The 14,734-nt window shown below is 52.0% G+C and overlaps 1 protein-coding gene across 1 annotated transcript in view; it reads left to right on the forward strand.

The window, feature by feature from the left end:
* Window positions 1-11,474, forward strand: part of AFG3L2 (AFG3 like matrix AAA peptidase subunit 2) — a gene marked incomplete at both ends in the record, with an annotated part of 49,640 nt that extends 38,166 nt beyond the window's left edge. Inside the window, 4 exons of the mRNA XM_080714742.1 lie at window positions 483-598; window positions 7,253-7,453; window positions 9,499-9,693; window positions 11,223-11,474. Of these exons, the coding sequence (XP_080570868.1) occupies window positions 483-598; window positions 7,253-7,453; window positions 9,499-9,693; window positions 11,223-11,474 (764 nt within the window). The remainder of the gene's footprint in view (window positions 1-482; window positions 599-7,252; window positions 7,454-9,498; window positions 9,694-11,222) is intronic.
* Window positions 11,475-14,734: the final 3,260 nt, after the last annotated feature.

Below are 14,734 nucleotides of genomic sequence, written 5' to 3' on the forward strand. Positions count from 1 at the left end.
GGGCATTCTACCTCTGAGCTACACCCCCAGCCCTATTTTTTTATTCTTTATTTTGATACAGGGTCTCACTGAGTTGCAGAGGGCCTCACTAAGTAGCTGAGGTTGCCCGTGAACCTGGTTCCTCCTGTCTCAGCCTCCTGAGTGCTGGGATTACAAAAGTGCACCACCACGCCTGGTGGAAAAAATCACATTTTAGATAAGAGAATATATACCATTCTTTTGGTGTTGGTGTCACTTATACAGTTGTTTGGGAGCCAGGTGTGGTAGTGCACACTTGCAATCCCAGTACTTGGGAGGCTGAGACAGGAGGATTGCAGGTTTGAGGCCAGGCCAGCCTCAGCAAATAGACTCTCACTAACCTAGTAAGATCCTCTTTCAAAAATAAAATTGGGGCTGGAGGTATAGCCTGAAGGTAGAATGCTCCTGGGTTCACCAGTACCAAAAATAAAATAAGTTGTTTGGGTTTTTTTGTTGTTTGTTAGGCTTGGAGAAAAAAACTCAGGTTCTGCAGCCCGAGGAGAAGAAGACAGTGGCATACCACGAGGCAGGCCATGCGGTTGCCGGCTGGTACCTGGAGCACGCAGACCCACTCTTGAAGGTGAGGTGGGCAGGGTGTTGTGGGCCGGGGCTGGCCAGGCTCCACAGTGGGCAGAGGCCTGTGCGGGAGTCCCCCTCACAAAGGACCGCATGCAGGACATGTGTAACTTCAGAGGGATGTCCAGAGCTGTGGTTACACAGATCCTCTTGCGGATAATCTATAGAATTTGGACAGAAAGCTACTTAGAGTTGCTGAAGCTGGTCTTGAACCTGCAACCCTCCTGTCTCGGCCTCCCAGTACCGGGTTACAGGCCTGTGCCACCATGCTTGGACAGAAAACTATTTAAAGGTTTAAAGGGACTGAAAAGTGTCCAAAAGCCGGGTGTCGTGGCTCATGCCTATCATCTCAGTACGTGGGAGGATGAGAGAAGAGGATCCCAGGTTTGAGGCCAGCCTCAACAAGTAGCAACACTTTGAGCAATTTAGGGAAACCCCGCTTCAACACAGAAATAAAAAGGGCGGCAGGTGTAGTTGAGAGGTAGATGCCCCTGAGTTCAATCCCACACAGGTAGAAGTGTCTGGCAGCAGAGCGAACCTGGGTGAGGCCGGGGCGGCGCTGCTCTCCCCTTCACGTTGCTGGGGATGGACCCCGGAGCTCCTGCATGCTCGGCGGCAGGCACTCTGCTGCTGAGCTCACCCCAGCCCAGGTGCAGTGTTACGTCACCTACACGCTACAGTGGTGGAACACATCGGCCATCTTGAGGTGGCAGAGAGCTTCAGGACCAGGCGTGGCAGCATACACCTGTCGTTCCAGTGCCTGGGAGGCTAAAACAAGGAGGATTGCAGGTTTGAGGGCAGCATGCGATAATTCAGCAAAACCCTGCTTCAAAAGAAAAATGGGGAGCCGGGCGTGGTGGGCACACTTGGAATCCCCGCGCTTGGGAGGCGGAGACAGGAGGATCGCACGGGTTCGAAGCCAGTCTCAGCTACTGAGTGAGGCTCTCAGCAACGCAGTGAGACCCTGTTTTCAAAAAAAAATTAAAAATAAAATAAAAAAAATAATAAAAATGGGTCTGAGGATATAGCTCAGAACGACCCTGGGTTCAGCCTCCAGTGTCATACACACGTTCATACACATGTACACATGCACAGAATTTGAAGAATACTGCTGGGTGTGGTGGTGCACACTTGCAATCCCAGTACTTGAAAGGCTGAGACAGGAGGATCACAGGTTCTTGGCCAGCCTCAGCTGCTTAGTGACACCCTGTTTCCAAGTAAAGAATTAAGTCTGGCGTGGTGGCGCACACTTGTAATCCCTGCGCTTGGGAGGCTGAGACAGGAGGATCACACAGGTTCGAAGCCAGCCTCAGCTACTTAGTGAGGCTCTCAGCAACTTAGTGAGACCCTGTTAACCAAATAAAGTATAAAACTAGATCTGGGAGGATAGCACAGAGGGGTTCAAAAGCCCCTGGGTTCCACCCCCAGTACCATTAAAAAAAAAAAAAGAAGAATTAAAAAATAGGGCTGGGGGCATAGGAGATACAATGCCCTGGGTTCAATCCCCAATACTGCAAAATATAATAATAATAATTATTATTTTTTTTAAATACTGAAAAGTTAACAAAACTGCAAGAGTTTGAGACCCAGATCTGAACAGAAACTGCCTAAACTGTGGCTGACTGAGGAAACTCAGGGTGCACAGAGAAGCTCTGAGAGCGAGGTCCTGCAGAGATGGCGCACCTGCAAGGCCGGTGCTTTGTGCTTCACACGCCGCGGGTGCCCACCCTGGGCAGCACAGACAGCCGGCGGCCCCACCCGCCCGGCGGCCCGGAGACAGCTGGGAAGCGAGGCTCCCCCGGAGCAGGGACCGCAAAGGTCATCAGTGTACAGAAAGCATACTACAGAGCCTGCGGAGAAGCCCCTGGAACTGATAGGGTTCGCAAGTTGCAGAATCCAAAGTTGGCAGACAAAGACTAATTGTATTTCTGAGTGTCGTCAGTGATCATTAGAAAATGATTTTTTTTTTTTTTTTTTTTTTTCCCGGTACTGGGGATAGAACCCAGGAGTGTTCTGCGTCTGAGCTACATCCCAGTCCTATTTTTTATTTTTTATTCTTTTTTTATTTTATTTTCTATTTTTTGGTGGTATTAGGGGTGGAACCCAGAGGCTTTCTACCTCCGGGCTATATTCCCAGACCTTTTTTATATTTTATTTGGAAACAGGGTCTCACTAAGTTGCTGAGAGCCTCACTGAGTAGCTGAGGCTGGCTTCGAACCCGTGCGATCCTCCTGTCTCAGCCTCCCAAGCGCGGGGATTACAAGCGTGCGCCACCACGCCCGGCTTTTTATTCTTAATTTTGGAACAGGGTCTCACTGAGTTGCAGAGGGCCTCACTAAGTAGTAGCTGAAGCTGCCCGCGAACCATGATCCTCCCATCTCAGCCTCCCAAATGCTGGGATTACAAGCGTGTGCCACCACACACAGCTCAGAAAATGAAATTTTCAAGAGCATCTTAAACCATGAAATAAGGAGAAATAAAGTTAAAATATGTATAGGACCTGTATATTGGATTAAACGCTAGATTTAAATAAAAATACACTGCATTCATGGAACGTTCTGTTCTCCCCAAATTGATCTGTAGTTTCATTGCAATATTTCTCATAATTATAGCAGAGTATCTTCGTGGAGATTATGAAGCTGAATCTAAAATTGTATGGATAAACCGGGCATGGTGGCACACACCTGTAATCCCAGTACTTGGGAGGCTGAGACAGGTTTGTAGACTTAAAGTGGCCCTCTGCACCACCCTGTTTCAAAATTTAAAATTAAATAGGGCTGGGGTGTAGCTCAGAGGCAAAATGCCCCTGGGTTCAGCCCCCAATATCACACACAAAAAATCCTCAGTTAATGAAAAAGCAGCCCAGTAAAATAGTGGGGAAAACACATTTGAGCACATGTTCAGAAGAGGGCATGTGAGTTAGCATTAAGCCCACCAAGATAGTATCAGTAGTGGGTGTGGTGGCACAAGCCTGTGATCCCAGTATTTGGGAGGCTGAAATAGGATTGCAAGTTCAAGGCCAACCTCAGGAAGCTAGTGAGGCCTTCAGCAACTTAGCAAGACTCTGTTTCAACATAAAAAATTAAACAGAGCCAGGCATGGTGGCACATGGTTGTAATTCCAGTACTTGAGAGGCTGAGACAGGAGGATCACAGGTTCGAGGACAGCCTTAGCAAGTAGTGAGACTCATCAACCTAGAGAGACCCTGCCTCCTTCCCGCTCCCCTACACAAGGCGTGGCACCCAGCTCCATGCGGGGCACACCAGGCTGTGCCCACCCTGCCAGGTCTCCCACTGCACCTTATAAGCCAAAGGTGCTTTAATCAGAACTCCGAGATGGCTGTTGAAGGTGCCCGGGTGTGGCCCAGCAGTGACCGGAGAGGCAGATGGAGGGCAGTGGTTCTCCCAAGTAGGAGTCCTGGGCCTGGCCAGGCCAGGGTTTGGGCCTAATGGTTTTGGGTAAATTACCCCATCCTCCTTTCCAGAAAAGAGGGAGCCAGAGTCACTTGCTAGCGCTCTACTCTGACCTTGAGGGGGCAGCATTGGCCTGGCATCTGGCATGGACAGTCCACGGTGGAAAGGGCTGGGGCAGGAGGAGGTGGGGAGGGCCTGCGGAAGGGGGGTGGACCCTCAGCCCTGTGGCCTCCTAGGGTTTTTTGTTTTTTCTTTCTGTAAAACTCTGAAGCCCTTTAATGTGGCCCTCCGAGGGTTTTGATGTGCTGTGTTCATCCTGCGGCTGCCTTGGTGATCCTGCAAGTCATCAGCATCTCTCCTGCCTGCCTCAGTTCTTTGTAGCAGCCGGCCCTGCGAAGCCCCTCAGCTCGGGCTAGGGACCGAGGCTGCTAAGGGTATGGAACAAGGGCCCCGGGACTCTTGAGTGCTGAAGTCAGAAGACCGGCCTGCCCCCATTCCTGGGCCCGGGGCCAGCTTCCTGTCGGCAGTGTCAGAAGGGGCTCTCGGCTTTGCCTCTGTCTGGAGATGACGTCATTCCAAGGGGCGTTGGTCCCTCGGAGGCTCAGAGCAGCTGGCCCAAGTGCTGGAGCACCCTTAGAAACGACCCTGGCCAATGTCGCCGCAGAGCCGAGGCGGCCTTGTCGGAGCCAGTGTGAGATCTCTATCCGTGGCACTGATCCTCTGACTGCAGCGCCAGGTGGGACAGATTGAGGTCTCTGTGGCCTTGGTGACCCGTGTGCAGCTCCACTCAGGACCGCCTCCCTCTGCAGCCCCTCGCCTGCCTTCAGGGCCTGGGAGGGAGGAGGCGGCACTGCAGGCCAGGCCCTTGTGCTCGGAGGGAGGTCAGCCTTCCTGGGGCACCCACCGGGCTCTGTGCTCGCTCGGCCAGGGTCCTGGTGCCTCGCTCTGCCTCCTGCACGGTCACTGGGCAGGGCCTCGGGAGGGCCAGGGCGCAGTTCTGTATCTATCCATTCAGTTAGGACACTGAGTGAGAAGCTAACGGAGTTTTACTTTGTGTCAAGACTGATGTAGTGTAGGAGAGGAAACCGTAATGGTCCCAGAGTGCCTTGTTTCTCATAAATGTATTTAGAAGGACATACCCCAGTGGGCTCTTGGGTGTGCTCACCACATCGAGATTTTAGGGAGGGAGCAAATGAACGGTATTGTCTGAAAACAGGCCCGGTTCTGGGGCCCTTTGGTTGGGCATCTGAGGAGTGGAGTTAGGCCACACCCTACAGGGACCCTCCTGCGGCCGCCCCATTCTCAGGACCTTAGCAGGACATCTTGGTTTTAAGGCCCAGTGCTCCAAGCCTGGTCTCATTTGCTTCCCTGCGGGGTTCATTTGTGTGCATATGTACCCAGTGTCCTGAAGAGTTCATGTACCTATTTTATGTAAACAAATGAATATTTAAATGCCAACATTTCAATAATTTGATAAAGTCTTTGTAGCCACTCAAAAATAAAAGTAAATAAATAAGTTAGGGCTGGGAGGGTAGCTCGGAGTTAGAATGCTTGTGCATTCAGTCCCCAGTAAGCCCCCCCATGGGGCTGAGTGTAGCTTGGAGGTAGAATGAATGCTCCTGGGTGCAATACCACAAAAGAAGCAAAGATAGTATCACTGGTCATCAGGGACTGCAAATTAAACCACAAGGTACCAAAGCAGACTCATTAGAGTGGTAAAAACGAGAGCCGGGCGTGTGTGTGCGCACGCCTGCAAGCCCAGCACTCGGGAGGCTGAGACAGGAGGATCGTGTGTCACGGACAGCCTCACTCGCTTAGTGAGGCCCTTTGCTACTCATTGAGACCCTGCTTCAAAATAAAGACTAAAAAATAGGGCTGGGGGAGTAGCTCGGAGGTCAAATGCCCCTGGGTTCCATCCCCAGTACCACAAAAAAAAAAAAAAGTTAGAAAAACGTGGGCTGGGGTGTGGTGGCAAACCCTTATAATCTCAGTACTTGGGAGTCTGTAACAGGTCAATTACATGTTCTAGCCTCAGCAATTATGTGGCCAACTTAGTGAACATCCTGTTTCAAAATATAAAAATGGAGCTGCAGGTAGAGCTCAGATAGAATCCCCAATTCTTGCCGGGCATAATGGCACACGCTTGTAATCCCCGCGCTTGGGAGGCTGAGGCAGGAGGATCACAGGTTTGAAGCCAGCCTCAGCTACTTAGTGAGGCTCTCAGCAGCTTAGTGAGACCCTGTTTCCAAATAGTATAAAATAGGGCTGGATAGCTCAGAGGTAGGAAGCCCTGGCTTCCACCCCCAGCACCACCAAAAACAAAAGAATCCCCAATTCTATCCCCAGTACAGCAAGAGAGACAAGAACAAAAATTAGAAAAGCAAAGCAGCCTTAGTATTGGTGAGGGTGCAGTGCTGCTAGGAATATAAAAATGATAGGAAAGTAAAAATATGACCAAATAATTCCACTCCTGCTGTTTACCCAAGAGCAATGAAAATATATGTTCTTGTAAACACTGTTACTGCTTGAGTTAGAATACCAATAAACTGAAAACAACACTGGTGTCCATAAAGAGTGAAAGGGTATTTCACTCTTTATGAGTGGTATTCAGCATTAAAAGTGAGTGAACCGGCCGGGCATGGTGGCGCATGCTTGCAATCCCCGCGCTTGGGAGGCTGAGATAGGAGGCTCGAAGCCAGCCTCAGCTACTTAATGAGGCTCTCAGCAACTTAGCGAGACACTGTTTCCAAATAAAATATAAAATAGGTCTGGGAGTATAGCCCGGAGGTAGAAAGCCTCTGGGTTCCACCCCTAGTACCACCAAAAAAAAAGTGCGTGAACCAAAGCTGGGTGTGGCAGCGCACACCTGTAGTGCCCATCCTTGGTGGGCTGAGACAGGAAGAGTGCAGGTTCAAGACCAGCCTCAGCTATTTAGCAAAATCTGCTGAGGATAGCTCAGAAAGAAACTAGGGGGGACAATGAAGGTGGCTGAGTCCTTGGCTACACTCTGTTCTGGCGGCTGGCTGCAGGGAGTGCCAGGTGAGTCGTCTGCCGGGAGGTGCTCGGCAGCACCCGTTCGTCCAGGCGGAGCCAGCAGGCAGTGCAAGCTCTCCAGAACTCCAGGTCAAGTCGTGGCTCTCCACAGCAGTTCACCAGTGACTTGATCTCACCTGCAGACAAGGGTTGAGGTCACATCTGCATCTGGAACTGGGTTTCTGCAGCATTTTGTGTTTTCTGCTTACTAGGTATCCATCATCCCACGTGGCAAAGGATTAGGTTATGCCCAGTATTTGCCAAAAGAACAATACCTGTACACCAAGGAGCAGCTCCTGGACAGGATGTGCATGACACTGGGCGGCCGCGTCTCGGAGGAAATCTTCTTCGGGAGGATTACGACAGGTGCTCAGGATGACCTGAGGAAGGTCACGCAGAGCGCGTACGCCCAGGTGAGCGTGAGGAGCAGGGCTCTTCTTTTTGTTTCTCCAGAACTTAATAGTCACAAATGGTGGTGTCACCGGCTTAGGCTTCTTGAGCAATGAGTATTTCTTTACAGTCTATTTTAGGAAATCAGAAGTTAGGAAAAGAACCCATTTTCTTACAGCGCAGTGGTTAAAGCTTCTCCTGTAAGTACCGTATGGATCCCTGGATGTGCGTTGAGCCAGGCGATCCCACGGCAGGTTTTGAACTTTCCCACAGTGCCGTGTCACCACCCAGTAGCACTTTCGGGCTGTTTTTTTTTTCTGTTGCTTACTCGAACTGTTTTAATGCTGCGTTTAAGCTTTTTTGGGGGGGCTAGTCTTTTTTTATTTGTGTGTGGTGTTCTACCTCTGGACTATACCCCCAGCCCTGTTTTTATTTATTCATCAGATACTGAAGATTGAACGCAGGGGTATTCTGCGTACCTCTGAGGCGTACCCTGAGCCTTTTTATTTTATTTATTTGAAGTAGAGTCTCTTCTGGTTGCTGAAAGTCTCCTGTCATTGCTGAGGCTCCTTGGACCTGTGGTCCTCTTGTCTCAGCCTCCCAAGGACTGGGATGACGTGTGTATACCATGCCTAGCTTTTATTTTTTATTTAGAAACAGGGTCTCAAATCTGCAATTCTCCTATCTCAGCCTCCCAGGCTGAGGTTTGCACCACTGCCTCTGACTTACTATTACACCAATTTATTATTTTTAATATTATTTTTTTTTTCAGTACTGGGAATTGAACCAAAGGGCACCACCTCCAAGCTATACTTCAGCCCTATTTTTAATTTAATTAATTAATTAATTTATTTATTTATTTAGCGTGTCTGGGAATGGAACCCAGAGGCATTTGACCTCCGAGCTACACCCCTGCCCTAATTTTTATTTAATTAATTAATTAATTATTTTGGGGGGTGGTACTAGGGGGGGGGACCCAGGGACTTTCTACCTCCGGGCAATACTCCTAGACCTGTTTTATATTTTATTTGGAAACAGGGTCTCACTAAGTTGTGGAGGGCCTCACTAAGTAGCTGAGGCTGGCTTCGAACCTGTGCAATTGTCCTGTCTCAGCCTCCCAAGCGCAGGGATTAAAAGCGTGCGCCACCACGCCCGGCATCTAATTTTTATTTTTATTTTGAAACAGGGTCTCACTAAGTTGTGGAGGGCCTCTCTAAGTAGCTGAGGCTGTCCACAAATCACGATCCTCCTGTCTCAGCCCCTATGACTCTCCTGTCAGCCTCCTAAGTGCTAGGATTGCACCAAGACGCCCGGCTAGAGGGAGTGTTTTTGCCTGTTTCTCCCTGAAACGTGTCTTCCTGGCCTCTTGGGGCCAGGAGGCCAGGGCCTGACTTTAGAGGCCCTCTGTTGCGTGCGATACGGTGAGACTGCCCCTTGCTCTCTGGTTCCCCCTTTCTGCTCCCCACTTCTGTCTGGGCCTTTTCTCTTCTGGCCATTTGGGGTTTTTTTGTTTTTTGTTTTTTGGGGTTTTTTTTTGGTGGTACTGGAGTTCCTGGAAGCCCTTCTATCTCCAGGCTACACTCCCAGACCTATTTTTTACTTTTTTATATTTGGAAACAGGGTCTCTTAAGCCAGTGCGGCTGGCTTCGGACCTACGCCATCCTCCTGTCTCCGCCTCCCAAGCGCGGGGGTTACAAGCGTGCCCACCGCACCCGGCTGGCCATTTGGAATTTTACCTCCAGAGCTTCTTCATGTGGTGCCGCCTGGTTGGGCTGTCACGTGATCCACGTGGGCTCCGTGTCGCAGGGTCCCAGCCTGGCTCCCCGAGGGCTCTGCGGGGGCCGACGTGTCTCCAGTGCCACCAGAGCTCGCTGGTCGAGCCCCTGAACTATCAGGCTGTCCGGGTTTGTCCCCATCTCGTGACGAGCACTATCTGCTTCTGATTGGGGGGAGCTCGCTGGTGCTGCTGCGGCTGCGCTGCGCAGAGCCTGTCCTCCTACCAGCCCAGGCCACAAGGTCTGGCCAGCGGAGTCGCCCGAGCCACCTGCAGCCTCGTGCTCTGTTTCAGATCGTCCAGTTCGGCATGAACGAGAAGGTTGGGCAGATCTCCTTCGACCTCCCTCGCCAGGGAGACATGGTGTTGGAAAAGCCCTACAGCGAAGCCACCGCAAGGCTGATCGACGACGAGGTGCGAATACTGATCAGCGACGCTTACAAGAGGACTGTGGCTCTCCTCACGGAGAAGAAAGCGGACGTGGAGAAGGTGGGTCCAGCCAGCATGGCGGCCGTGCTGCAGGGAGGGCGAGCTGCAGCACGCTGGGTGCTGGCCGGCTATATTCCCATCCCTATTTTATTCTTTTATTTTGAAATAGGGCCACATTAAGTTGCTGGGACTGTCCTCCAACCTGTGATCCTCCTGCCTCAGCCTCCAGAGTACTGGAATTACACGCATGTGCCACCATGCGCAGCTTATTTTTGTTTTGAAACGGTCTTGCTAAGTTGCAGTTGGCCTCACACTGATCTTGTGCCTCAGCCTCCAGACTCTGCAGTGGCAGGCTGGCCCAAGGCTCACGTGCACACGCTCGCATCCACCTTCCTGGCTTCGCTTCGTATCTTCCTTGCGCTCTTTCTTCCACTCACTTGATCTGTTCACTGCTCACCCCATTTCCCTCCTCCCCCACCATGGGCCCCCTTGTTACACTCTCCGTATCCTTCAAGAATCTGTGGTGAAGAACTGCTAAAAGGGATGGAAACTTAGGCCAACAAGTTAAGTTTATTTGAGCAAAAGACAATTCATGAATCAGGCCGTGCTCAAACCAGAGGATTTTTTTTTTGGGGGGGGCAGGTCTGGGGAAGGAACCCAGAGGCATTCGGCCTCCGAGCTATACCCCCTGCCCAGTTTTTTCATTCTTTATTTTGAAATAAGGTCTCACTGAGTTGCAGAGGACCTCACTAAGTAGCTGAGGCTGTCCGCGAACCACGATCAAGCCAGAGGATATTTAGAGAGCTTGGGGCAGCAGCAGGAACAGCGAGCCTGTTCCTGACCCCGAGCCCTGAGCCTTTGGAGCTGAGGAGAGAGGCCGCCCAGCTGGCTCCCTTACAGTTTGGCATGGCCGTGGGCACCCGTGGTCCGTGACCCTCCCGCTGCTCTGCTGAAGGCAGCGGGAGTCTCACAATCAGTCTCCAGCAAGGCCTCTCTGTGGTTTTGCCTTGCTGTGTAAAGGGCTCCTGCTGAGAAACACCCCAAGGAAAGGTCCTGAACAGCACATAGAAGAATATGTTCTTCTCTTCCAGGAGGACCGCAGGTTCACGCCTGCCAGGGCAACCTGGCAAGACCGTCTCAAAATAAAAATTGAAAAGGGCTGGGGGTATGGCTCGTGATGCAGCGCCAGTGAGAAAGAAAGGCAGTGCGGCCTACTCAGACGCTGCCCTTTCTGTTTATCTTGTCGTTGGAGTCTGCGTCTGAGATGAGCGCAGAGCAAACGCGCTCCCTCCGCCCTTAGAGCCGGTTGCTCCTGCCCTGACCGAGCAGGTGTGTGTACTTGTTTTTTTTTTTTTTTTTTTTTTTTGGCAGTGCTGGGAATGGAACCCAGGGGCATTCGACCTCCGAGCGACACCCCTAGCCCTATTTTTATTTTGAAACAGTCTCACTGAGTTGCAAAGGACCTAAGTAGCTGAGGTTGTCCATGAACCGTGATTCTCCTGTCTCAGCCTCCCACATGCCGGGATTGCAAGTGTGCGCCCCCACGCCTGGCCAGATGCCTGTATTTATGAAAGTTGTTTGTATTTCAGGTCGCTCTTCTGCTGTTAGAAAAAGAAGTATTAGATAAGAACGACATGGTTGGACTTCTGGGCCCCAGACCATTTGCAGAAAAGTCTACATATGAAGACTTTGTGGAGGGCACTGGAAGCTTGGACGAGGACACCTCACTGCCGGAGGGCCTGAAGGACTGGAACCGGGAGCGCGACAAGGACAAAGAGGAGCCCCCGGGTGAGAAGGGTGAGAAGGCCGCCAGCCAGATGCGCGGGTGGAGGCCCCTTTAGGTGGAGGCCCTTTAGCCCCTCCTGTGCTTTCACTTGCACCTTGTCTGGCTCCGGCTCCCAGAGGAGCAGCAGCCCCGGCCCTGGGGCTGAGACCGGCCGAGGTCCCTGCAGCCTCCCCTATGGAGGCCGGCTGGCACTTCCCCAGCCCAGGCAGCTCCCCACCCCACGGCCTCGAGGGCGTGGGACCCAGCGCCCTGCAGCAGGCGCCCAGAGGCCAGGCCTAAGCTCAGAGCCCCAGAGCAGGATGGACGTTTCCCTCTCGTCGCCCTCTCCATTCCTGTCCTCTTCCGTTTCTCCCGCAGACGAGCTGTGAAATTAAATTGGAATACTGATAAAAATATTTTGATTTGACTTGGTATTTTAAGATTGAATCTAAATCACTTGCTGTTATAACAGAATGGTTTTTCTATAGAGAACTGTAACATATTGAAAAATGTGAATGTATTGTGTAAATATGGCTTCTTTGCATCAAAAATAAAATGTAAACACTGCATATTTTTTCCTGAACACACAAAGGTCATTTTAAGCTCTGGTTACTCTTAGAAAACATAATGACAAGCCGGGCGTGGTGGTGCGTGCGTGTAATCCCAGCATTTGGGAGGTTGAGACAGGATTGTGGTTTGCGGACAGCCTCAGCTACTTAGTGAGGCCCTACTTCAAAATAAAGACAAAAAATCGGTGTGGGGTGTAGCTGGGAGATAGAATGCCCCTGGAACATCCCCAGTTCTGCAAAAATAAAAAATAAAAGTTGGGCTGGGGGTGGAGCTCGGAGGTCGAATGCCCCTGGCTTCCATCCCCAACACTGAAATGAAGGAAGCAATGACAAACCAAGTGCCCCTCTTGGAGGGGTGGTCCCTGACAGCTCAGGCCTTGCTGGTTCTCTGAAGCCCGGCAGAGGGGCTGTCCCTTAGGTTGTCCTGATGTGGCCTCTGCTCTGAGTCGGTCGGCAGTGTCTGTGGTCGCAGCCCGGCCACCTGGCGGCTCTGCCATCCTGTGCTGTCCTTGGGTGTCCACGGCTCCACTTGGCCACCTCAGTGCGGTGTGATCTTGGGTGCTCACTCTGCAGCTCCAGATGAAGACCACAGTTTTGCTTTTTTTTTTTTTTATTATTTTTATTTTTATTTTTTTTTGCAGGTCTGGGGATGGAACCCAGGGGCATTCGACCTCCGAGCTACACCCCCTGCCCAATTTTTTATTCTTTATTTTGAAACCAGGTCTCACTGAGTTGCAGAGGGCCTCACTAAGTAGCTGAGGCTGTCCGCGAGCCGCGATGCTCTTGTCTCAGCCTCCCAGTAGCTGGAATTGTGCTGCTTGTAGTATTAACCTGAGCGTTGATGTGGACAGTGACTTCAGATTGAAGGCAGACTGCAGTGGAGTGGGAACACCTGGCCACGCACATGTCATCCTTGTGGCGTGCACCGCTGAGCCGTACCCCACGAGGTTGAGAACAGAGGCTGGTCTCTCGCTGTCCCTCCTGCCTCAGCTCCTAGTACTAGGATGAGACGCGTGCCCAGCTGTCCTGTGTCTCAGGGAGGGGAGCCACGCCCGGCTCCGGCCTTCGCTGGCCAGCTGGCCCCCGACAGCTGCTCAGTCCTGTGCACGTGCCTTGTCTGTGTGCGGGTGGCCCGGGAGCCTCCGTCTCCTGGTCAGACAGCGTACTCCTGGCAACTGGGCGTTGAGGGGACCTGCGCTGGCCCCTGGCTGTGCCATGAACACTGAACGGGATGGGGTCCCAGAACATGGGCATTCTGGTTACATGGGGTGACCCTGTCCAACAAAGGCCAGAGTCTCTGCTGGGCATGGTCCTGGGGGCCCTGACCGAGCGGGCACCGATTCCTGGGGCTGGAGCAAACCCACACCTTCGCAGCCAGCCCAGCAGAGCGAGCCACACCACTGACTAGTGACCATAAAGCTCGCGGCCTGTGCAGGGCCCTGTGAGTCAGCTTCAAAGCCCCGCAGAGCTGGGGCTGCCATGGAGCCAAAGGGGCTTCAGGGTAGAAAGGAGCCTCTGCCTGCCGTGCAGCTCCCAGCTTCCTGGGACCCATCGGCAAGAAGATTGGGAACCACCCCAGGGGAAAGAGGCCAGGGACTACCTCAGGGGCAGCAGGGTGTGTGGCTCAGCAGAACAGCGCTCGCCCAACAGCGAGGGTCTGCTCTATCTCCAGCACCACGGGCACGCGTGCACACACACACACACACACACACACACACACACACCCCACACACACCCCAAATGGGCAGAAAGGGATTTGTCTGTAGTACTGGGGATTGAGCCCAGGGACATTCTACCTCCCAGCTATACCAGCTCTGTGCATGTGTGTGTGTGTGTGTGTGTGTGTGTGTGTGTGTGTGTGTGTGTGTGTGTGTTACTGGGGATGGAACCCAGGGGCATTCGATCTCTGGGCTTACACCCCCAGCCTTATTTTTTATTCTTTATTTTGAGACAGGGTCTCACTGAGTTGCAAAGAGCCTCACTAAGTAGCTGAGGCTGTCCCCGAACCACAATTCTTCTGTATCAGTCTCCCAAATGTTGGGATTACAAGCGTGCACCACCATGCCTGGCTCTTCTATTTTTATTTTAAACAGGGTCTCACTAGGTTAATGAGTCTCACTACTTGCTAAGGCTGTCCTTGACCCTGTGATCCTCCTGTCTCAGCCTCCCAAGTACTGAGATGACAAGCCTGTGCCACCATGCCCAGCCAAAAGGTTTTATTTATGTTCACACTATGCCCAAGCTTAGGAAAGTTTTGGCAGCTGCCCTTAAAGCTTCCAGTTTAAGAAAAGCCCTTTCTGCCGGGTGCGGGGCTGCCTGCCTGTAATCCCAGTACTTGGGAAGCTGAGACAAGAGGATTTAAATTCAAGGGCAGCTTCTGCAACTTTGTGAGACCCTAAGTTTCAAAATGGAAAGGTTGGGGGACAGGAAGCTCGGAGGTTCAGTCCCCTCGCTCTGCTCCTCCAGCGAGCTGTGGGTACGGTCACCCCAGTAAGATGAGGGCCGAGCACAGTAACCGTCCAGCAAGCACACGGCCAGACAACAAAGGAAAGGTTTGCATTTATTATGAGCAGGCCGTTTTGTGTTTCCACACTGCGTGTTCAGACGAGCCACACCGCACAGCTGTTTGCATCCCAAGGACGAGGGCACCCCGCTGAGCCGGCTCATCTCCAGAGGGCTGAGCGCGTCCGGAGGGGAGCCTTCTCTCCTCAGGACTTTCTTTCAAGGCCTCCCGCACAGAATCTCCATGGCTCATCCTCAGCTGAGG

This window comes from Muscardinus avellanarius (genome assembly GCF_963383645.1).
Source record: "Muscardinus avellanarius genome assembly, chromosome: 17".
NCBI lineage: Eukaryota > Metazoa > Chordata > Mammalia > Rodentia > Gliridae > Muscardinus > Muscardinus avellanarius.